This window comes from Carassius gibelio, chromosome A5 (assembly GCF_023724105.1).
Source record: "Carassius gibelio isolate Cgi1373 ecotype wild population from Czech Republic chromosome A5, carGib1.2-hapl.c, whole genome shotgun sequence".
Lineage (NCBI taxonomy): Eukaryota > Metazoa > Chordata > Actinopteri > Cypriniformes > Cyprinidae > Carassius > Carassius gibelio.
The window spans coordinates 28,211,975-28,235,513 of record NC_068375.1 but is presented as its reverse complement, the minus strand read 5'-3'; the positions used below and the strand labels follow the sequence as shown (position 1 = coordinate 28,235,513).

The window sequence follows — 23,539 nt, the reverse complement described above, 5'->3', positions numbered from 1 at the left end:
TAACATCACGGCCTGTCTTGTATGTTTCCTGAACTTATTTGGCACTTTTAAGGGTGTGTGCAATCATGTCAGTAAACTCTGTGTCACTTCCTGAAAGTGCAGATGTAGAGCCAAAACAACACTTCAGCTGAACTATAAAACGTTGCTCAGCCAGACGGTCCTGTTTCAGTTGTTCTGTACACTGACAATGGCCAAAAGACATCTGATGTTGTGGATCTTCGCTCTGTGTGTTTCACTCAATCCCTCAGGTAAGATACTGGATACACTAGTGCCTCTGCTTCACAACGACTGTTTAACTTATCTCTGCACTGCTGTGGACTTTAATACTACACCGGCTGCACTGCAAGAGTTCACGTAATGATGGGTGTCTGATTTTAGAATAAAAGTATGAGATATTTTTATTTGTACAGATCCTAGATTTACTAAGGGTCAGGGAAAATTTACAACAAATGTACTGTTTGTATTATTTTATTGTATTATATGTTGAATAATGTTTTATATAATTTCAAATCATAATTTGTATGAAACCAATGGTAACAGATTAGGTTGTAGTGTATTAAATGTAAATGTATCAAAATATGACTGTAAATAAATTTTGGTCAATAGCATTGTGCATATTATATTATTTGATTTTCGGACTATAAGTTGCACCTTAGTATAAGTCGCATCAGTCCAAAAATACATCATGACGAGGAAAAAAACATATATAAGTCGCACTGGACTATAAGGCTGCATTTACACTGCAGGTCTTGATGCCCAAAGCCGATTTTCTGACTATATCCGATTTTTTTGACGACCTGCTTACATCATCTTTTAAAAGTGTCCCATATCCGATTTTTGCATTTACACTATACACTACTGAAACTACCAAACGTAGACGTTCTGACCCGGAAAAAGAAGTAAAACAGCACAAAATACAATGGATGCAGATGTAAATAAAATTATACAGTAGGGCTGCACGATATTGGGAACAAAATGACATTGCAATATTTTATTTTTCTACGATATATATTGCGATATGAAATCTAATCAAACTTTTTCTTACAAACAAAAATGGGGAGAGCAGATTTACAGTATTGTTCAAAATAATAGCAGTACAATGTGACTAACCAGAATAATCAAGGTTTTTAGTATATTTTTTATTGCTACGTGGCAAACAAGTTACCAGTAGGTTCAGTAGATTGTCAGAAAACAAACAAGACCCAGCATTCATGATATGCACGCTCTTAAGGCTGTGCAATTGGGCAATTAGTTGAAAGGGGTGTGTTCAAAAAAATAGCAGTGTCTACCTTTGACTGTACAAACTCAAAACTATTTTGTACAAACATTTTTTTTTTCTGGGATTTAGCAATCCTGTGAACTAATATTTAGTTGTATGACCACAGTTTTTTAAAACTGCTTGACATCTGTGTGGCATGGAGTCAACCAACTTGTGGCACCTCTCAGCTGTTATTCCACTCCATGATTCTTTAACAACATTCCACAATTCATTCACATTTCTTGGTTTTGCTTCAGAAACAGCATTTCTGATATCACCCCACAAGTTCTCAATTGGATTAAGGTCTGGAGATTGGGCTGGCCACTCCATAACATTAATTTTGTTGGTTTGGAACCAAGACTTTGCCCGTTTACTAGTGTGTTTTGGGTCATTGTCTTGTTGAAACAACCATTTCAAGGGCATGTCCTCTTCAGCATAGGGCAACATGACCTCTTCAAGTATTTTAACATATGCAAACTGATCCATGATCCCTGGTATGCGATAAATAGGCCCAACACCATAGTAGGAGAAACATGCCCATATCATGATGCTTGCACCTCCATGCTTCACTGTCTTCACTGTGTACTGTGGCTTGAATTCAGAGTTTGGGGGTCGTCTCACAAACTGCCTGTGGCCCTTGGACCCAAAAAGAACAATTTTACTCTCATCAGTCCACAAAATGTTCCTCCATTTCTCTTTAGGCCAGTTGATGTGTTCTTTGGCAAATTGTAACCTCTTCTGCACATGCCTTTTTTTTAACAGAGGGACTTTGCGGGGGATTCTTGAAAATAGATTAGCTTCACACAGACGTCTTCTAACTGTCACAGTACTTACAGGTAACTCCAGACTGTCTTTGATCATCCAGGAGCTGATCATTGGCTGAGCCTTTGCCATTCTGGTTATTCTTCTATCCATTTTGATGGTTGTCTTCCGTTTTCTTCCACGTCTCTCTGGTTTTGCTCTCCATTTTAAGGCATTGGAGATCATTTTAGCTGAACAGCCTATCATTTTTTGCACCTCTTTATAGGTTTTCCCCTCTCTAATCAACTTTTTAATCAAAGTACGCTGTTCTTCTGAACAATGTCTTGAACGACCCATTTTCCTCAGCTTTCAAATGCATGTTCAACAAGTGTTGGCTTCATCCTTAAATAGGGGCCACCTGATTCACACCTGTTTCTTCACAAAATTGATGACCTCAATGATTGAATGCCACACTGCTATTTTTTTGAACACACCCCTTTCAACTAATTCAACTAATTGCCCAATTGCACAGCCTTAAGAGCGTGCATATCATGAATGCTGGGTCTCATTTGTTTTCTGAGAATCTACTGAACCTACTGGTAACTTGTTTGCCACGTAGCAATAAAAAAATATACGAAAAACCTTGATTATTCTGGTTAGTCACATTGTACTGCTATTATTTTGAACAATACTGTACATTCTCATTTTAAATGATTATGACACCATCTTGTCAATTGATTAATATGCGCGAGGGAGAGAGAGCAGGACCGCACTCGTGTTGTTTGAAGACTGTGAGCGTGCAGCCGGGGCTCACTCTCTCTCTCAATTCAATTCAATATTGCTTTATTGGCATGAATGTAAATTATACAATATTGCCAAAGCTTAGTGTACATATATAGAAGAAATAGAATAAATTATAACAAAAAAATGGACATCACAGTAATGGAACTGATTATAATAACATCTTATAATATTAAACTAACAAATTATAACATTTGTGTGAACGTTTGTGAACGTTTGATTCCACAGTCTTAAACTTACATAGAAATACACAAACATACTAAGGGTCACTGTGGTGCACAATAGGGTCAGACACTGACACACTCTCACAGACACACACTCTCTCTCTCTCTCTCTCTCTCTCTCTCGCTGTCTCTCACGCGCACTATCTCTCTCTCGCGCTCTCTCTCTCGCGCTCTCTCGCTCGCACTCTCTCTCTCGCTGACCTGTCAAAACTTTTTTGAGCTGTGCGATTAATCCCCGATTTACATTCAAGGGCTGGGCAGCAGAAAAAAAAAATCAGCAAAACATTGGTCTCGTATGGCGGAGGAAAAAAAAGGAGAGCCCTTTATTTCTGTAACAACCCTGCATTTTTGCCCCATCTCTTCGCCCCAAAGACTGAAAAGACATGAAACCTCGGCATTGCTCCACTATGTGTATCCTTCGTCCTCCATCACGCCTATAATAAGTCATGTGATCTCAGTTGGCGGTGTCGACCTGAGTTGACGTCACTTTTTTAATGACGTACGGCTCGCATTTACTGGGGATTTAATATCCGATTTGTCTGCTTACATGGCACACGCAAAGGCACGTATCAGATTCATATCCGATTTATTACCACAAATGAAGGAGGCCTGAATCCGATCTGAGAACATCGGAATCCATGCAGTTTTTTCCTGCTTACACACGTACACCGGTCATATCCGATCTGTGCCACATGAGAGCAAAAAATCGGATTTGGGTCACTTGAACCATGCAGTGTAAATGGGGCCTAAGTCACATTTATTTAGAACCAAACAAAAAGAGAAAACATTACCTTCTACAGCCGCGAGAGGGTGTTCTACGTCTTCAGTAGTAGACTACAAGAACACTGAGCAGAATTAGAGCGCCCTCTAGCGGCTGGAGACAGTAATGTTTTCTCTTAGTTCATTTCTCTCGGTTCATGTCAAATTAATTTTGATAAATAATTCGCACCTGACTATAAGTCGCAGGACCAGCCAAATCAGAAAAAAAGTGAGACTTATAGTCCGGAAAAAAAGGGATGCACCACACTTTTAGAGAAAAAAAATAAGGTACAAAAGCGGTCACTGAGGTAGTATCTTTTTATTTTATTTTTTATTTTTTTACCTGTTAACTGTCACCTGCCCCCTCGGTGGGCCCCTACGTTTACTTCACTATATTACAATTAAATCCTAATCTAATCATGACCAACTATATATCGTTGGAAAGGTCTAAGACTCCTTAATAGATATTTTACCAATCTTTTCTGTAAAAAAAATTATGTAGGAAAAGTAATAGATTAATTTATGGCAAGAGTGCACCTCAAAAACCTACATCATAACGGGAGTTCTGACCTTTGTCAAAAAAAAGTCTTCTTTGTTGCCTTTTTCTCTATCACACTTTAGAAATCACCAGAAATTATATATCACTTGAAAACTTGAAATCTTAAAAATTCATCCTTTGAAACCTTTCAAACATTGCATTACCATGAAAATTTTACATTAAAATCACGTTACAGAATGGTTTCAGTCATGAATGATAAAATTTTTCGTTGGATTATGCACTTTCAAGTCTATGTTCAAAAAGGTGAGTGACAGTTAACAGGTTAAGTACACCTTTGTAAAGGTTTTTAAAGGTATACACATTAGTACCTAAAATTTACATATTAGTTTGGTCCATGATTGTTTCCCTTTGAAAAGATATCGCCCCATTTACAGCTTTTATTTGGGGGTGGAGGGGGCGTTAAAGGCAGGGTAGGTAAAAAATATATAAAAAACTTTTTTTCCAAATTTGTTTAAACTTTATTTATATATCAATACATAATTAAAATGTAAGTACTCTGAAAAAGAAAGTATAAAAATCGAGTGTCCGTAGACCTCTCACGACTGTTTTAAAGACAGCTCATTATTTCCATTCACTCCACCCCCTCCCTTCTGGGCTCCTTCCAAAGCCACGCTATAGCTATCATCTTGAGCTAGGCCTATAGATTATTTATCGTCTCTACTACGGCTCGCTAAGTAATGTTATGTTAGCTATATTATGCAGCTACGTGTGCTAATGACACATGCTTTATGAAAAAATAAACAAAAAAATATGTATGATCAAAATACAAAAATAAAGATTTACCTGTCCAGCAGAAATAAAGCCATCAAGGAGTCACTTTTCAGCCCCTTGAGTTCCCTCAGTTCTCGCATCGCTGGAAAGCCACGCCGATATTAACTCACGTTTTATTTCTTTGTTTATCCAAAGACTTTTTGTTCATTGCCTTTTCTTGTACTGTTACTGTCTTCCTTTTTTTTGCCTGGTTTGCCTTCACTAACTGCATAGGCCGGTACTGTGAATTTTGCTTGCTGCTTCTCTACAATTGTTTTGGTATTCCTAGGATCCGTGCCTCTTGAATTCCTCAAATCAAACGTACCCGCGCAAGTGGGCAGGTCATGTGTGGCAAAAGTGTGGTTGCCATGGTCGCGAGAGAGTGACAGTCGCCTAAGCCAATCCTATGTTTCGTCCCGAATGGAAATAATGAGCTGTGTTTAATACAGATTAAACGGTCTAGAGTCACTCGATTTTTATACTCTTTTTATCAGAGTACTTACATTTTAATTATGCATTGATATATATATAGAAAGTTTAAACGAATTTGGAAGAAAGTTGTTTATAAATGTTTTACCTACCCTGCCTTTAAGATTAGACAATCAGGTAACGGTTTAAAATGAGGGGGTGCATAATCTGCCAGGGGTGCAGAATTCCCCATAACAACGCAAGTTAAAACAATTCATTAAAATTTTGTACCTATTAGATTTCTTAACGTTTACACCTATCCCAAACCTAAACCTACCCCTTACAATGATGCAAATACAGTAATTGTTGTTCAGCATGACAAAACCAGTAAAAAACTAAAATAAATCCAGCATTTGGGTAAAAAAAAAAAAAAAAAACTAACAAAGAAACTAACATAACTAAAGACTATATTAAAAAAATTATAATAATCATTACTGTATTTCTGTACTTTCTGACTAATCTGTGCTTCAGTGTCTGTAATTCCCTCTGTTTGTCAATCTGCTATAGTTGGTCACATTCCTGAACTAGATGGAAAAAAGGTTTATGAGATTGTTCGACCAGTCAGATTACATGCCCTACAAAAAAGAGATTTAAAGGTCAGTTCTCGTCTACCTACCACTAAATGTCATTTGTAAATATTTTCATCAAACAATAAATAATTTATTTCCTTGCAGTCAAGACCTGACACAGTGAAATACGCTATGAAACTAGGTGGTCGAGACATTAAAATGCATCTCCAGAAAAATGCGTAAGCTTGTCTGTCAGTTACTCCTTTGTCATCATTTTGTGTGTGTGTGTGGGTATCTCGGGATACGTAAAATCAGCATGTTGCAATTTTGTAAAGTTCCTCATAGACAAACATCTGTTCGTATTAAAACTGCAGTTCCCACAGTACGCATTTTGATTTGTCAGTTTGTCCCTTTTTTGTGACTGATCTGAGAAATGTGTGTTGATCAACAGTGGCATGCTGACTAAAGACTATAGCGAAACTTACTACACAAAAGATGGGATGCTTGTCACAACTTCACCTAAGGATCTGGTGTGCTACAACTAGTATTACTAACATATGACATATATAACATACATGTTACAAGCTAATCAACTATAAATTATTATTGTGTAGTGATCCATAAAGTGAAATACCCTTTTCTTCCACAGGATTTATGCTATTATCATGGGAAAATAGTCAATGACAGTAAATCGTCGGTTAGCATGAGCACCTGTGATGGTTTACGGTAGGGAAACACAATTTTTAAAGAGGTTTCTTTTGAACTTTTTCACAATGCATATATAACATATACACATAACATATTATCCCCCCCCCTCCAAACACACACACAATCTCTACTGCTGTTTTTACACTAACTATTGCTGCATACTGCAATGCAAGTTTGTTGCCTAAAGTGTGTTCTACACTTTCATGCAATTAAAGGAAGCTACAGTGTGACTTGTGATTTCTACTTAGATAAATGAGATACATAAATTACACATGGTTTTCCAATCACCCTTGATCTCATGCCAGGTGCCTTTATTTCTTTGCAACCAGGCCGAAAGACCCTACAAATGACATTGTGCCTATTACGTGAAATGTCTTCACAGAGGCTATTTCCAAACAGAGGAGCAGAGATTTCTGATTGAGCCGTTGTCTGAGGATGGTGATGGTGACCATGCTGTCTTTAAGTATGAAGATGTAAATGAAGAGACGCCTAGGATGTGTGGAGTCAACACCACTAGCTGGGACGAGAGTGAGAAAAGTGCTCCTCCACGCATTGTCAAAAGTCGTTCTCGTTCCTCAGTAAGACTGTCTATTCATTTTAAGTTAGCATTAAAAAAAAACAGCAAATCACAATATTGTTAAGAATTAAGCATATTCTGGCTTGGTTGTCTTAAAGTCTTATGTGCTGTTCTGCAATGTCACGACAACCATCACAATAAATTGCAGAAGTCCAAATTGCAAAAAAAAAAACCACACAAAAAACATGTCCCTGATTAACCTTATCCTGTACGTTGTAATGTAGGCTAGATAATATTGTTTTCAAAATGATTTCACTGAAGAATTATTCTATTGGCAGTTCTGTAATTTCAGCCTATTTCTTTTTGTCTTGATCAGGGGCCAACTTTTTTCCAGCAACAAAAATACATTGAGTTCTTCGTTGTGGCAGACAACAGTGAAGTATGAGTGAAGTAACAGATCTAAAACATTAATAAAGATAAAGCATAACAGATCTAAGAAATAAATAAAGAGACTTTTTTCATTATATATATATATATATATATATATATATATATATATATATATATATATATATATATATATATATATATATATATATATATATATATATATATATATATATATATATATATAGTTGATATCTGATGCTCTAACACTAAACCCTTACTGGGTTAGAGCAATATGTGGGAGTTTGTGCTTATTCAGCATTTCTGTTTTAATAGAATCGAACTGTTCTCAGTAAATTTAAAATCACTGATGCTAACAGATTTCAGAAAGTGTTTCCAAATACCAGTGTGACTAATTAGTGACAAAATGCTTTGATTCATGATTCATTTTTTTGTTTGTTTCCCCCTCAGTACAAGAAGTTAGACAGCAGCCATGAGAAGCTGAGAAAGAGAATATTTGAGATCATCAATTACATAAATAATGTGAGTCAATGATGACGTATATTTTATTCAAAAGTTCTAGCATGCCAACGTTTATGGATCATACAGGATATTACAACTAGGACCTGTGATTACAAGGATCCTTGAGTGTGTTAATTAATCATATGAATAGATACAGATCTATGCCATCTACAGATCTTCTGTTGAATACTGGTTTAGTACTTTAGTTAAACTATTTATGGTGACCAAATATGTTTTTGTCACACTAGAACAAGAAACACATATACAGTGGAATCCAAAAATCGTAATACCTGTGATTTAAACTCCATTTAAAAGGTTGATTCAAGAGTGATTTAAAACAAAGGAACCTAATAGCATAAAATTAGTAAAAACATTTAAGATTCTGCATGTCTATATATAGGTTTTTTTTTTTTTTTTTTTTTTTTTTTTTGTGACAAGGCCCATGACATCCCTGCTTCCACGAAAGCACACAAGATGCAAATCATCTTGAATAACATTGCTCATATTGTCCCACAAGCTTGTGAGTCAGTTTCAGCCAAAAGGGGAAATTTATAATTGTAAATGGATATACTAATACTAACTGTAATAACCTTTGATGAATAGTGTACTGTAGGTCATTTGTCAGTTGAAAGAAGAATAAGTGTACTAAATGCATAGATTTACTAATTCTGTATTTGAGGAAATTATATATATATATATATATATATATATATATATATATATATATATATATATATATATATATATATATATATATATAATTATTATTAAGCGCTTATATAATTAAGCACTTATTATTATTATTATTATTTCCTCAATATGTATGTATGTGTATATATATATATATATTTAAAAGGTATTCAATCAGAAAAAAAAAATTGCAAATGGTTTCAGACTTTTGGACACCAATGTACACAATATACAGTAACATACAATACTCATCCTTTTATTTATTTATTTTTATTTTTTGCTGTGCAGGTATATAAAGAAATCAACACATTTGTAGCTCTAACTGGATTTGAAGTCTGGACAGATAGTGATAAGATAACAGTGTCTTCTGTTGCTAAAGATACCTTGAACGCATTTTCCCATTGGAGCTACAGCGATCTCATCGAAAGACAGAAACATGACAGTGCCCATCTCCTCAGGTCAGCTCACATGTGGGGAAAAAATGACAAACCCAATTCCAAAAAAGTTGGCAAGCTATACAAATTGTGAATAAAAAAATGCAATGATGTGGAAGTTTCAAATTTCAATATTTTATTCACAATACAACATAGATGACATATCAAATGTTTAAACTGAGAAAATATATCATTTTAAGGGAAAAATAAGTTGATTTTAAATTTCATGGCATCAACACGTATCAAAAAAGTTGGGACAAGGCCATGTTTATCACTGTGTGGTGTCCCCTCTTCTTTTTATAACAGTCTGCAAACGTCTGGGGACTGAGGAGACAAGTTGCTCAAGTTTAGGAATAGGAATGTTGTCCCATTCTTGTCTAATACAGGCTTCTAGTTGCTCAACTGACTTAGGTCTTCTTTGTCACATCTTCCTCTTTATGATGTGCCAAATGTTTTCTATAGTTGAAAGATCTGGACTGCAGGCTGTCCATTTCAGTACCCGGATCCTTCTTCTACGCAGCCATGATGTTGTAATTGATGCAGTATGTGGTCTGGCATTGTCAGGTTGGAAAATGCAAGATCTTCCCTGAAAGACGACGTCTGGATGTTGTTCTAGAACTTGGATATACCTTTCAGCATTGATGGTGCCTTTCCAGATGTGTAAGCTGCCCATGCTACACTCACTCATGCAACCCCTTACCATCAGAGATGCAGGCTTCTGAACTGAGCGCTGATTACAACTTGGGTTGTCCTTGTCCTCTTTAGTCCGGATGACATGGCGTCCCAGTTTTCCAAAAATAACTTCAAATTTGTATTTGTCTGACCACAGAACAGTTTTCCACTTTGCCACAGTCCATGTTAAATGTGCCTTGGCCCAGATAAAAAGCCTGCACATCCTGTTTAGATATGGCTTCTTTTTTGACCCATAGAGTTTTAGCTGGAAACGGCGAATGGCACGGTGGATTGTGTTCACTGACAATGTTTTCTGGAAGTATTCCTGAGCCCATGTTGTGATTTCCATTACAGTAACATTCCTGTATGTGATGCAGTTCCATCTAAGGGCCCGAAGATAACGGGCATCCAGTATAGTTTTCCGGCCTTGACCCTTACGTACAGAGATTGTTCCAGATTCTCTGAATGTTTGGATGATATTATGCACTGTAGATGATGACACCTTCAAACTCTTTGCAATTTTTCTCTGAGTAACTCCTTTCTGATATTTCTCCAATATTTTTCGCCGCAGAATTGGGGGAATTGGTGATCCTCTGCCAATCTTGACTTCTGAGAGACACTGCCACTCTGAGATGCTCTTTTTATACTCAAATTATGTTGCCAATTGACCTAATAAGTTTCAAATTGATCCTCCAGCTGTTTCTTATTTGAACTTTTTTTTTTTTTTTTTTAGCTTTTCCGGCCTCTTATTGCTACTTGTCCCAACTTTTTTGGAATGTCTAGCTCTCACGAAATTCAAAATGACCCAATATTTGGCATGACATTTCAAAATGTCTCACGTTTAGCATTTGCTATGATATCTATATTCTATTGTGAATAAAATATAAGTTTATGTGATCTGTAAATTATTCCATTCCTTTTTTACTCACAAGTTTGTACAGTGCCCCAACTTTTTTGGAATCGGGTTTTGTATATAGTATATAATCAATACTTTGTCTGCTCCAAGTTGCGTTATTTTGTGTTCTGCTTTGAAATGGTTAAGGAACTGAAACAGGAAGGAGACAGACTTTAACCACTAACTGAATGTAATCGCGCAGGTTTTGTTGAATTTGGATTAAACATTGATTTTTGTCATTCTCTCAGTGCAATTGACTTTGATGGATCAACTGTAGGTCTGGCTAACATTGGAGACATGTGTTTTGGTCTTTCAACAGGGATTGTGCAGGTACTAATATTCTCTCATAAAAAGTCTCAAACATATTTGACCAAAAATATGTAATGAAACTAACATGAATGAAAATAAATGATCTAATATGATCAGATGTAGAAAGCTAGTATGGGCATGGTTTAGGGGTGTTTTATTAATTCATTCATCCACTGCAGTAAAATTACGAACAAATACATTAGCATGTTTTTGCAAAAAACCTTGAAGAGAATAATTTCACAATAATGGATGAAGAGGAAATATTTTCCATTACAGCATACGATGATTCACCATGGTCTTGACTGTGGTGTTTTGCTTATTGTTGCAATGCCTTTATTCCGCCCTTAGTCACAATGTGAAGGCTGAGGTTCCTTTTTCACAGATGTTTAATGCACACATCGATATAGATGCCAAACATAGACAGCAACATCAACATTTAAAAAAATACCATAGCAAAAACAACTAGATTAATATAAATGTAAAATATCAAAGTGTTAAAGACAAGTAAACAGTAAGTAATAAGATAGGAACAAACAAATCAATTAGTAATATCATAAATAAATACTGAACAAAATTTAAGGTGCATAAACTAATACAAAGTTTTAAAACACTGCATAGTTTTCTGTTTATAAATAAAATACAGATTAACCAATTAAAGTTATTAAATATTGAGTCAAGGTCAGTGAATGATTTTCTTTTGTTCTTTGATTAACATTAATGACAGGCAGCGCGTTTATTAGGCTAGGGCTCGGTGCACAAAATGGCCCCGGTGAGCTTCTGCGATGCGAGTGTGTGCATACCTACTTCCGGTCTTGCGATGCTGCATTTACTGTAAGGGAAACTTACATACGAAACTTGGCTAGATGTATATAATTAATAATTTTCAAATTTAACAGCGGATAGTGGTATATCAAAGACAAGGGGAAACATCCTCCCTACATTTTTGCGTACCTCCGTGTGGAAATTCATCAAGATACAACGCGGAGATTGCTTTATTTTTCTGTTGATTATACGAATCAGCGTCAGCGTCAGGTTAATCAGTCCACAGGGATTTCTTCTTTCAAACACAAACCACTCAAATATGTTTGATACTTTACATTTTTGAAGAGCTGATTTTGTTCTGACTGTTCTGACAAACACAGAGATTTCTGATAAAAGCTTGTTTTATTAACTTTATTTGATAACATATATTTTATAACTGTAACTGTACAATTAAACTTAATGTAATTATAGTAGGTTTGCATTAATTAAAAGATCGCTGTTTGCATTCATGTGTTTTTATCAATGTTTATTTGTTTTGTGAAAGATCTGCAGCATGAATCATCTGTCTATGAACAGTGCATGTATATTGTTATTCTTTTGCAATAATTATCAGATAAAACAGATATTAAAATTAGTCATGTATTACTTTACTGTGTAAAATAATAAAATATGTTGTGAAAATGATGAAACAAACTGATGTGTGCACAATTGAGAAATGGATACTTATGAAGATAATTCACAGCCCACGAGGTAAATTTGATGTAATACAAAGATTTTCGAGAAATTAGTTATTTGTACATTTACATAATTGGTAAGATAAAAATACATTTTGTAGCTGTGTATACACACAATGAGTTCAACTTTCATTTTGTGAACAGTATCATTCACCGGACCCAAACATGTTTCAAATGAACTGGCTCAGTTAACATTTACAGTAGCAGTGTATATCTTATTTGCATTTGAAATGATATTTTTAATCCTATATATAGAAGGTAATATTTGGATTTCTCCGGTTCCCTCTCGAGAACGGCTGCATTCCAGGATGAACTCGTCCGAATTCTCACTAAGGCCGTGAGTGGTCTAGGCTTAGAGTGGGAATCCCCCGACGAACCAGCTGAGAGCACTCACACTGGTGGGTCGGAAATTTCACAAAAGTCGAGGGAGCGGAAGCCCGTGGATATGCATTCTGCCCGTCAATGAATCCATCGCTGCGCACCTCTGTCCCTCCTCTGCTTCTCTGAAGACAGGTGCTACGCTACCGTCAAGGCCCTGCCCTTTGACCGCACATGTCACGGACAAAGCGTAAATGGCCTCGGGAGAAGCAATTTCTGCTCTGCACACAATGGCAGTGCTCCAAGTTTTTCAGGCACAGCTTCTGAAATCCCTGGATGAGGGCAGGGCGGATCCAGAGGCGTTTAAAGATCTACGCGCAGCAACGGATTTCGCGCTCAAAGCCACAAAGAAGACGGCCCAGGCGATCCGGCAGAGCATGGACTACATGGTTGTGCTCCACCGACACCTGTGGCTGACTCTCACTGAGCTGAAGGATGCGGACAGGAGGGCGCTGCTCAACGCTCCTGTATCTCCATCTGGCCTATTTGGAGATGCAGTCGAGGCTATCGCGGATCGTTTCTCAGAGGCACAGAAACACTCTAGAGTGATGAGTCACTTCCTGCAGCACAGCCTTCTGCACGCGGTAGATCCTCATCTGCTTCCAACGGGCCGTCGAAGCGACCCCCGCTGCTGCCACTGCATCAGCACCATGGAGCCGTCTGTTTGCGCCAAAACTCTGTGGCAGAGGACACCAAAGGAAAGGCATCACGGTTTCAACAAAGGCAGGAACCGTCCCGGGGGAGCTCCTCCGTTGGATCAAAAACCTTGTTCCTGGTGCAGAAGAGGAGAGATATTATAAGATATTCTTACGAAGTCCCCTTGGCGGTTGCAGGCGACTACGAGAATGTCTGTGTTGTGTGTGTTCAAAATGCAATAAAGTCAATAAAGACACCCTCACAAAAAGAGCATTTTTCTCCTCCTCCAGTCACAACGGCCTTACAAACAGCGTGAAACCATCAATAGAATCGGGCTCGCATCTTCCCCGTGTATCTGGCAAGGCTCATGCCCCGGTGTCAGGTGTCGGACCTCCGCAGCCGCGGCTTGCTCTCGACATCTCGCACACACGCACATGCGTGTCATCCAATCATTCAACAGGAGGCTCGCGCACCCCGCTGATCGGCAAAGCACGACCCTCCCTAACACACAGCCCTCCCACTCGTCCTGTGAGTTTTCTAAATAAAACCCCGGTACACAGCAGCGTCTTTCAAAATGCAGAGGGTGTGGTCATATCAATGGTTCCGGCTCACAACAAGCTGGTTCTGAGGCAGGAAATCTCCTCGCGAAACACACGATAGAAGTGGTCCCGCCGAGCGAGAGAGAGAGCGGGTTTTACAGCCGGTACTTTGTCATTCCCAAGAAAGGTGGTGGTCTCCGTCCAATATTAGACCTGAGACCCATCAACCGTGCGTTGTACAAATGTGCTTTCAAAATGACAATGCTAAAGCAGATACTGGCACAGATTCAACCTGGAGATTGGTTTGTTTCGATGGACCTGAAAGACGCATATTTTCATATCCAGATCGCCCCTCGTCACAGGCGCTTTCTGAGATTTGCGTTCGAAGGCATAGCGTATCAGTTCATGGTGATGCCGTTCGGGCTAGGACTTGCACTTCGTACGTTTATGAAATGTGTGGATGCAGCACTTTCCCCTCTGAGAGCGAGCGGAATGCGTATATTGAACTATTTGAACGATTGGCTGATCTTGGCACATTCAGAAGATGTGCTCAACATCCACAAATGCGCTCTGTTACGTCACCTGGAGAGTTTGGGTCTCTGTGTGGACGTACCAAAATGTGTGTTATGCCCCAGCCAAACAATCATGTATCTAGGGGTGGAGTTGGGCTCGATAACAATGAGGGCACATCTGAGCCAGGAGCGGGTACAAGATTTAATGTCCGCTCTGAACGCATTCAGACTGGGCCGTCCCGTAGCACTTAAGGAATATCAGAGGCTCTTGGGGTGGATGGCGGCGGCCGCGATGGACTGTCACCTCGGTCTACTCTATATGCACCCACTCCAGTTATGGCTGAAAACTCAAGTACCGAGAAGGGCGTGGAAATTGGGCCGTGCCCGCATTGTGGTTACTCGCAGGTGCTTAAGTGCGCTTAAACCATGGCAGAACCCCGACTTGTATCAGCGCGGCGTCCAGATGGGTCTGGTCACACGGTAGAAAATGGTCACGATGGACGCGTCGACGACGGGCTGGGGAGTTCACTGCAATGGCTTACCGGCCTCGGACCACTGGACAGAGTCGGAGAGAATGTGGTACATAAATCGCCTTGAGCTGAGAGTGGTTTATTTGGCCCTTCAGAGTTTTAAACTCTGCAAATCAGGGGGCACAACGTCTTGATTCGCACAGACAACATGACGGTGGTATTGTACAAAAACCGCCAGGGCGGAGTAAACTCGAAAGCCCTTTACAGTCAGGCAGCACGCCTTTTGCTGTGGGCCGATCACCATCTGCTCTCCATTCGAGCAGCGCACTTTCTGGGATGCCTGAACAGTGGCGCGGATATGCTTTCAAGGAACGGGACTCCTCATGGAGAATGGAGACTGAACCCTGGGACAGTGAGGCTGATCTGGGAACAGTTTGGGAAAGCGGAGGTTGAACTGTTCGCCATAGAGGAGAACAAGCATTGCCCTCTGTTCTTCTCACTATCACGCTCTCCCCTGGGCGGGGATTCACTTACAATACAGTGCCCGAATGCCCGTCTGTATGCATTCCCCCCACTAAAGATTTTATCACAAGTGCTGCACAAAATCAGAGAGGAGAAGGCGTCAGTGTTATTAGTCGCTCCGTACTGGCCGAACAGGCCTTGGTTTCCCGATCTTCTAGAAATACTAACGGCTCCCCTGTGGCCGATCCCGCTGAGACGAGATCTCCTGTCTCAGGCAAACGGCTCAATATGGCACCCCATAGCTCTCGACACCATTTAGAGCGCAAGTGGTGGCTCTTTCTGCTTTCTCCCCAGAATCGGAGACTTCATTGGAAGACACCCTGAGTCAGGTGTTGTGTCCGGTGAGGGCTTTACGAATCTATATCAACAGCACGGCTGCATTTCGGCAATCCGAGGAGCTGTTTGTATGCTTCGGAGGCAGCACCAGAGGACAGCCTGTCTCTAAACAACAGCTGTCTTGGCATATTCTAGCTGTGGTATGGAATGTCCTATTGGTGTTCGAGCCCATTCGACGAGGGCTGTCGCCTCCTCGTGGGTGTGGACTAAGGGAGTTTCTATCAAAGATATTTGTATGGCGGCTGGATGGTCTTCGCAGAATACCTTCGCCAGATTCTACAACTTGGACATGCAGTCATTTAGCCTCACAGGTCCTATCGGTGAGTACGACCCATGGTTCCTCCTGCAACCACTAGCCGTTTGACGGTGCTGGTGGTTTCGACCAGGTCCTGTAGGAAGAGGTTCAGACTGTAACGCCTCATACGGTCATTCCCTATGTGTGCCTGGCATTTCCTTTCTAATGGTTGTTGCACTGTTTTGCTATACACTTGTATGTGAGTTCACAGGACTGTGTCATATTTGTATAGCGATGGGGCTGCATCTCTCTCAGACATCTGTCGTCAGACATGATTTTTAAGTAACCTGATTGGATCCCCACATGGGAATCTACATCCAATCCCTTCGAGGCATGTCGCAGACTCGTATCTGATTGGCTGGGGATTAATTTAAGTGTATACATGAATTATTTATAGTTGCTCCACCGAGGCTGAGCCTTTTTATTTGCTGTTCCCACGACATTGTTCTATACAGTCCCCAAGGTGATAACTCCATGTCAAGAGACCGTTCTCGAGAGGGAATGTCTCCGGTTACTGTCTTAACCTTCGTTCCCTGAGAGACGGGAACGAGACATGGCGTAGGCTGATTCTGAGGTTATGCTGCCAACACAGCACAATATATAGTGGCGAGGCCCCGCCCCCGTTGCTGGCATTGGCCAGTGAGAGTTGCAACTTCACTGGTGTTTTACAATAGGATTTCAGGTAGGTTAGGAAGGAAGGGAGTCCCCAAGGCGTTAACGCCATGTCTCGTTCCCGTCTCTCAGGGAACCGAGGTTAGGACAGTAACCGGAGACGTTCTCTGCACTGACGTTTAGCACAACCAGAAGTATCTTTCATAGACAGAAAAAGAAAGTTATCTTTGCACACACTCGCAAGACCGGAAATCCAAGATGGCGGAGACATGCAACTAGCCCATTGTCTTATTTGTCTGGCTTTTTCTGTGAATTGGTCGACAAATATGAGATAAATCATTTTCTACAGTAGAAATACACGGAATACTCTGAGAACTGACACAAACCAGGAAGCCACAGCGCGTGAGCGACCGCTGCTATCTGCACAAGCATTTGCGCTTCATGTGCGCTGCACACAAACAGGGCGCAAATTCTTTCTGTTCCTGCACTTAATCTTTTTATTCAAATTGAAATGCGAATGCAGGTATAAGAAGAATCGAAATGCAGGCGTCTTCAAATACCCGGTTCCTCGAAATTTAGAACCGGTTTTCGATCCCAAACCTACTTGTGAGCTAAGAAAAGGGATAATATCTTGAAGTTTCTTGATTGGATGACTTATGATTATAGAGAAAAACACCTTTTGATTTTGCGATGATTAATTACATCGTCCCATCTCTTCGTGCGGATGACAAAACAGGAAGTGACATACAAAAGCACATTGGGTATAAAATAAAATATAATCAAGAAACACTTAGAAAGATTCAATCTTAAATAAACAACACTTGAGTACAGAAATCACAATAATTATGATAAAATAAAACAAAATATAAAATTATACAAATTTAACTAATCAAAAGTATATTAAATAAATGAGTGCTGAAGTACACAAGCGCCATCTAGAGGAAATATATCAACTCCCTTTGTGACAGGAAACAGAAACTTCACAACTATGAGGCAGCAATTACAGCCTAGTTCTTTCTGCCAAATCATCTTAATACTTAATCATAATATAGACTAAATAAACATTTAAATTATTATTTTTTTAATCTTTGTTAAGACTGCACCTATAGTATAAGTACTAACTGATTTTTCCAATTCAAAGGATCACAACACTAAGGCTATAGTGGTGGGGGCTACAATGGCCCATGAGATGGGGCACAATCTGGGCATGGGTCATGACAGCAACACATGTGTTTGTTCTGATGAGGCTTGCATTATGACAGCTGCCCTCAGGTACTTAATGCTTATAATTGTTGAACTCGATTAGTTTATTAAAATGTGAAATCTGACATTTCTACTGTAAAGTTTTATTTTTAAGCTTACGGAGAGCCTAAAACAATGGTTCTGAACAAATATCACTGCTCCATGTCTCTCCAGCTATTTCATCCCACACCACTTCAGCAGCTGCAGTACTAATAGCTATGTGAACTACCTGGACACCCAAAACCCAAAATGTCTTCTGAATAGGCCCAAACCAAAAGAACTGATTCAGCCACCTATATGTGGAAATGGATTTTTGGAGATGGGAGAAGAATGTGACTGTGGAACGGTACAGGTAAGCAGACTAGGGTTTACTAATTGTGACAATTCAATGATCTGAAAAAAAGTGTTTTTTTTTTTCAAGAAATATAAAAGCAAAGACCTTTACTTGGATGTTCATTCATTCATTGCTTGAAGAAGTAGAGCTTTCTATTCTATTATTTCAAAACCTGTTTCTACATAGGAGTGTATAAACCCATGCTGCAATGCAATCACATGCAAGCTGACAGAGGGCTCACAATGTGCAACAGGAGAATGTTGTGAGAATTGTAAGGTAAGATTCGAAGAGTCTGGGGCATTTTAATCAGATCATGAAAGTATCAGATTAACACAGCCACTTTATGATAGCCTACTACTGCATACACTCACACTCATTTTTTCAACATTTTTTAAACCATTAAAGCCCATATATTTGTACAAACTCTTTATAACTGATGAATCCAGGGGTGTTCCCTCTCATGTATATTGATTAGAATAAAATTAAACCTCTGTTTGCACGGGATGAAACGAAATAGTTCAAAATATATCCCCTTAATTCAAAATAATTGTTTTCAAGAATTTGAATGCGATATGTCAACATCTCAAAAAATGTATTTTATCATTTGGTTCCATTCATTTATACTGGAAACTACCAACAAGCTTCTAACCTCTAAAGTATGCAGCCATGTTTTTCATTCCTCCCCATCAGATCATGTCAGCCGCACATGTGTGTCGTCCAAAAAATGATGAATGTGATTTGCCCGAGTCATGTACTGGAAATTCAGCCTGGTGTCCTGAAGATGTCTTTACAGTCAATGGAATCCCTTGTGAGAATGGTAAAGGCTATTGCTACAATGGCCAGTGCCCACAGAAAGAGCAGCAGTGCATTAAAATGTGGGGTGCAAGTGAGTACAATAATATATTGTAGCAACACAATAATAGTGAAAAATAATCTGTATTGAACCCATATGACTGTGCCAATTTTTTCTTTTTATTAAAATAAATAAAGATGCTGTGGTGGCTCAAGAATATTGCTACCAACACAACACAAAATCAGAATCATACGCCCACTGCAAACGTAGCGGCGATAAATATATTGCATGCCATGGAAAGTACGTTTTTTCATCAATCTGTCCATTCATTAATCTCTTCTAATATCATACTGTTTCAGTTACTATTTTTGTCCCAGCTGATCAAACACCAATCTTATCTGTCTGTCTACAGAGATGTGCTGTGTGGAAAACTGTTCTGTTACAATGGCAATGGACATCCCAATTATGGACGGCTGGTACAATTCCTTGAATGTAAAGCCACATTCTATAGCCATCCTGAAAATGATCATGGCCAAGTTGAAACTGGCACCAAATGTGGGGAAGGGATGGTAAGACTGGTCTCTCGATACACGCCAGTTACAGTATACACAAACTTCCTTGTAGTTTAATAACCATATACTCCTTTAATCACCTCTAATGAAAGAAAAATGAAAACATTGTAGGTTTGCAACAGTTGTGACATTCAATTCATTTACGAACGACGTGTTTGTTTTTTTCAGGTTTGTTACCAGAATGAGTGTGTTGACCTAGAGACAGTTTATAAAGCAGCAAACTGCTCAGCCAAGTGCCAAGGCCATGCGGTATGACCCAAAATCTTTGACCATTTCAGGTCCTTCACAAGTTATACGTACATCAGAATTTGTAACTTTATTTTGAAGAATTAATGTAAGTGTATATGTTATAGGTTTGTGACCACAGAATGGAGTGCAGATGTGAGCCTGGATGGCTGCCGCCAGATTGTGAAACACCAACAGCAAGTTATGGATTCTCTAAAGGTAGTACCACAGATATTGCACTCAAAATAGTTTCATATTCTTTTAGTTTTGAGGATCATTAATGTGATTTTTTTTTTCTTTTGCCTTTGCATTTCAAGGTGTGAAAACATCCATCACTATGTTTGTCTTTGTCCTGTTTGGGATACTTGTATCTGGACTGGCCATCTCCTTTTACAAGCACAGAAAGAGCGTACCATATTCATTCCGGTAAGAGAATAGGAAACCAACACTTAAACACTTGGGAAAGTCAATAAAACAAGTGTATTTAATACTGCCGTTTTCTCAATAGCCATCCAAGGCGGCAGGAAGTTCATGTAGTCGATATCCCTGACCACAGATTTCACGCGACACCAAATCAGAAGCCATCTCCGGTAACTTGTAGTCACATCTGTCTTAATTCCATCATTTAATTTCTTTACCTAGCGAATGGTGAAAGCGTGATCAGGACTTTGTGATCTCTTCATTTTAGGCAATAAGGCCTAAAGGACCTCCTCCACCTCCACCTTCATCAGTCCAGTCCAGAGTTCAACATCATGCACAGCATAATAATGCACAGCAGGTAGCAAAGCTTGCTCTATATAGTGTGTAATGACTGATGTTCACAACAGTATTTAAAGGAATAGCTCAACCCAAAATGAAAATTCTGTCATCATTTACTCACTCTCATGTTGTTTCAAACCAATTATGACTTACCTCTGCAGAATCCAAATATTTAGCACTTGTGCTGCTCTTGTAATATTAAACATCGACTGAAGAAGTGTGATATCTGTGTGTGAATGAAAAAAAAAAAGACAGAAATATTCTCCTTTTAAAAGTCCTTTTAAGTCATGTCACTCGGCGGCCATCTTTGAATCACCTCTCGGGCATGCAAGTGCAACTACTATATCTTTGAATTTGGAAACATCAAATTCTCCAAAACTGTTCACTAAGCTTACGATTACATTTCATATTTGAAATGACCTAAGAAATCTAACAACAACGGTGTCATAAATGTTGTTACTTTTGCTCAAATAGCATTATAAAATGCTTATTTTCCAGGCTAGATCAGCCAGTGTGCATGCTCAGGCCTAAGCACATCTCTGATTTCTGACTATTTCTGTTGCTACTGGGACTTCTAATGGCTGCTACAGTGACGCGATGACTTTACCGATTAGTGATTGGCTCTTTCATTCAGAGGGCGGGGCTTCCTGTGATTGAGCAGCCATTTTTTCCCATTCAAAACTATATGAGTGACATGTCTTTGGTATTCTATAGTCTTTGATTAAATTAAATGTGTACTTTAGTAATCCGTTTTATTTACAAATTATTTTTGACTTAAATTTTTGCCTTAAAAATGTTGCTCAACAGTATTGGTCACCATTCTCTGTATTATATTCTGCTATAAAAACTAGGAAGAACTGAATAAATACGGACAGAATTTTGGGTGTAGCTACTATACCTTCACGCTCCCAGTCACTGAGCCTAAGAAGATTTTGATAAAAAGATTCTGACAAGTTTATAATTCTCCCCCTCATAGGCTCTTAGACCACCTCCTCCAAGGGTGTGATGTCTAGCAAGAAGTGGAACCATGCAGCAGACTGGAATGGTCAGTCACTCCAGAACCTGCAGAAGGGTTGCAAGTGTGTTAGAAGACTGAGGCTTAGTAAAATCTTCAAGAATAATCAAATGTCTGTGAAAATAAGCCACATGCTTAGCATAAATATGAGATAGCGATTTCTTCATTGCAATGTCAGCTAAGGTTTTTTTTAACACACACACACAAACACACACACACACACACACATGTAAATTGTTGCAATGCACTTTCAAGATATGTCAAACAAAAATGCTTAGAAAATATAATTTTTGTGTTTACCATTTAGTTTTGTATTAATGAACATTTTGATGTAAATTTACACTGTAAGATATTTCAAGCTGTTTAAACTTAAAAACAAAAGTTCACCTGCTGCCTAAAAAATGTGAGTTACTCTTTGTTCCAACTCAAGAAGTTACATTTTAAAGTTTATTAAACAAATGTTCATTTGTTGGGTCAACTTGATGCTCTGAGTTAAAAAAAAACTTACTATGTTACATTATCAGTTCAAGAAAACTCAATTTGTTATTTTAAGTTTTGGATATAGAACTGAAGTTTATATGTTATTGAAAATTAAACAAAGTAATACGTTGTCTTGACTAGTTTTGTCTGGCTTGTAAGAGTTAATTTAACTAATGTTTGTAAGTTATATGTTGGGGACGAGTGGCGATACACAGAGACTGCAAAATACAAAGAAATCATCGCCATTTTGAGATAATGCAGCTGCCTGGAGTCCTTACATGGATTCATGTCGAGAAACACAATAGGGAAGGTGAGTTTTTTTTAATTGCAATAAGGAAAGTAGTAGTGGGTGTGAAAAAAAACAAAAAAAAAAAACGTAAAAAGTAGTTAAAACTGGGTGAAAATACTGCCTTGGTGGCACTTTTTTCGGTCCTCCAAATCAAGGGTCCTAGAAATACGTTTCTGAAAGTGCGGCCTCCGATATTGCAGACAGATAATACTGGATATAGGCCTTCACTCAAAAGAATGACAAAAGAGAGTTGATTTTTCTTATCAGTATTGTGAGATATAATCTCAAAATTGCGAGAATAAAGTCAGAATTTTGAAATATTGAAAATGTTAACATTGCTGCCACTGCCACACAATAAATATATATATATATATATATATATATATATATATATATATATATATATATATAAAAAAGACACCAGATGTTGTTAAAATAGATAAACAGAGCGGAAAGGACAGAAATGATCGTCAAAAATGCTCGTGTTTTCAGCGCACAATTCTTATCAGAAAAGGTTCAATAAAGTAATGTTTTTGTTGTTATGGGCGTTTCTAAAGATTTCTTATGAATGTGTGAAACAATGTCTGTGTGCATGTGTGTAAAACAACAAACTGATGATTTATATACTTAATCATATGTAATTACATTGTTATGAGTTATTGTGGCTGGAATAGTAGCTGCAAAAACGGTTGCTGAAATTAAAATATGACTAAATGACTAAACACTGAATTTGTCTTTACTAGACATGTTAGATGTCAATTGAAGGGAATCCTGTCAGATCGTCTATCCTTTGAGTAAAAGCGTGTGCGGGTCGGCCAATCTGGTTTTGTC

General features: G+C 38.6%; 1 protein-coding gene across 1 annotated transcript; it reads left to right on the top strand.

The window, feature by feature from the left end:
• The first annotated feature begins 81 nt into the window (after positions 1 to 81).
• On the top strand, positions 82 to 23,430 carry LOC128009669 (zinc metalloproteinase-disintegrin-like batroxstatin-3). The gene is made up of 22 exons (XM_052592964.1): positions 82 to 248; positions 6,068 to 6,156; positions 6,235 to 6,308; positions 6,521 to 6,599; positions 6,719 to 6,795; positions 7,160 to 7,355; positions 7,671 to 7,733; positions 8,153 to 8,224; positions 9,182 to 9,351; positions 11,143 to 11,224; positions 18,141 to 18,271; positions 18,416 to 18,593; positions 18,762 to 18,851; positions 19,266 to 19,461; positions 19,566 to 19,668; positions 19,781 to 19,937; positions 20,109 to 20,189; positions 20,294 to 20,384; positions 20,483 to 20,591; positions 20,674 to 20,755; positions 20,854 to 20,943; positions 21,901 to 23,430. Exons 1-22 carry the CDS (start codon positions 188 to 190, stop codon positions 21,928 to 21,930), a joined length of 2,301 nt encoding a protein of 766 aa, XP_052448924.1. The 5' UTR covers positions 82 to 187; the 3' UTR covers positions 21,931 to 23,430.
• Positions 23,431 to 23,539: the final 109 nt, after the last annotated feature.

Bases quoted from the DNA above. Each gene is read 5' to 3' on its own strand.
- LOC128009669 (XM_052592964.1), top strand. From the start codon at position 188: ATGGCCAAAAGACATCTGATGTTGTGGATCTTCGCTCTGTGTGTTTCA. The intron at 6,600-6,718 runs GTGTGCTACAAC...TTTCTTCCACAG, and splicing joins CAACTTCACCTAAGGATCTG to GATTTATGCTATTATCATGG. The intron at 18,272-18,415 runs GTACTTAATGCT...ATGTCTCTCCAG, and splicing joins ATTATGACAGCTGCCCTCAG to CTATTTCATCCCACACCACT.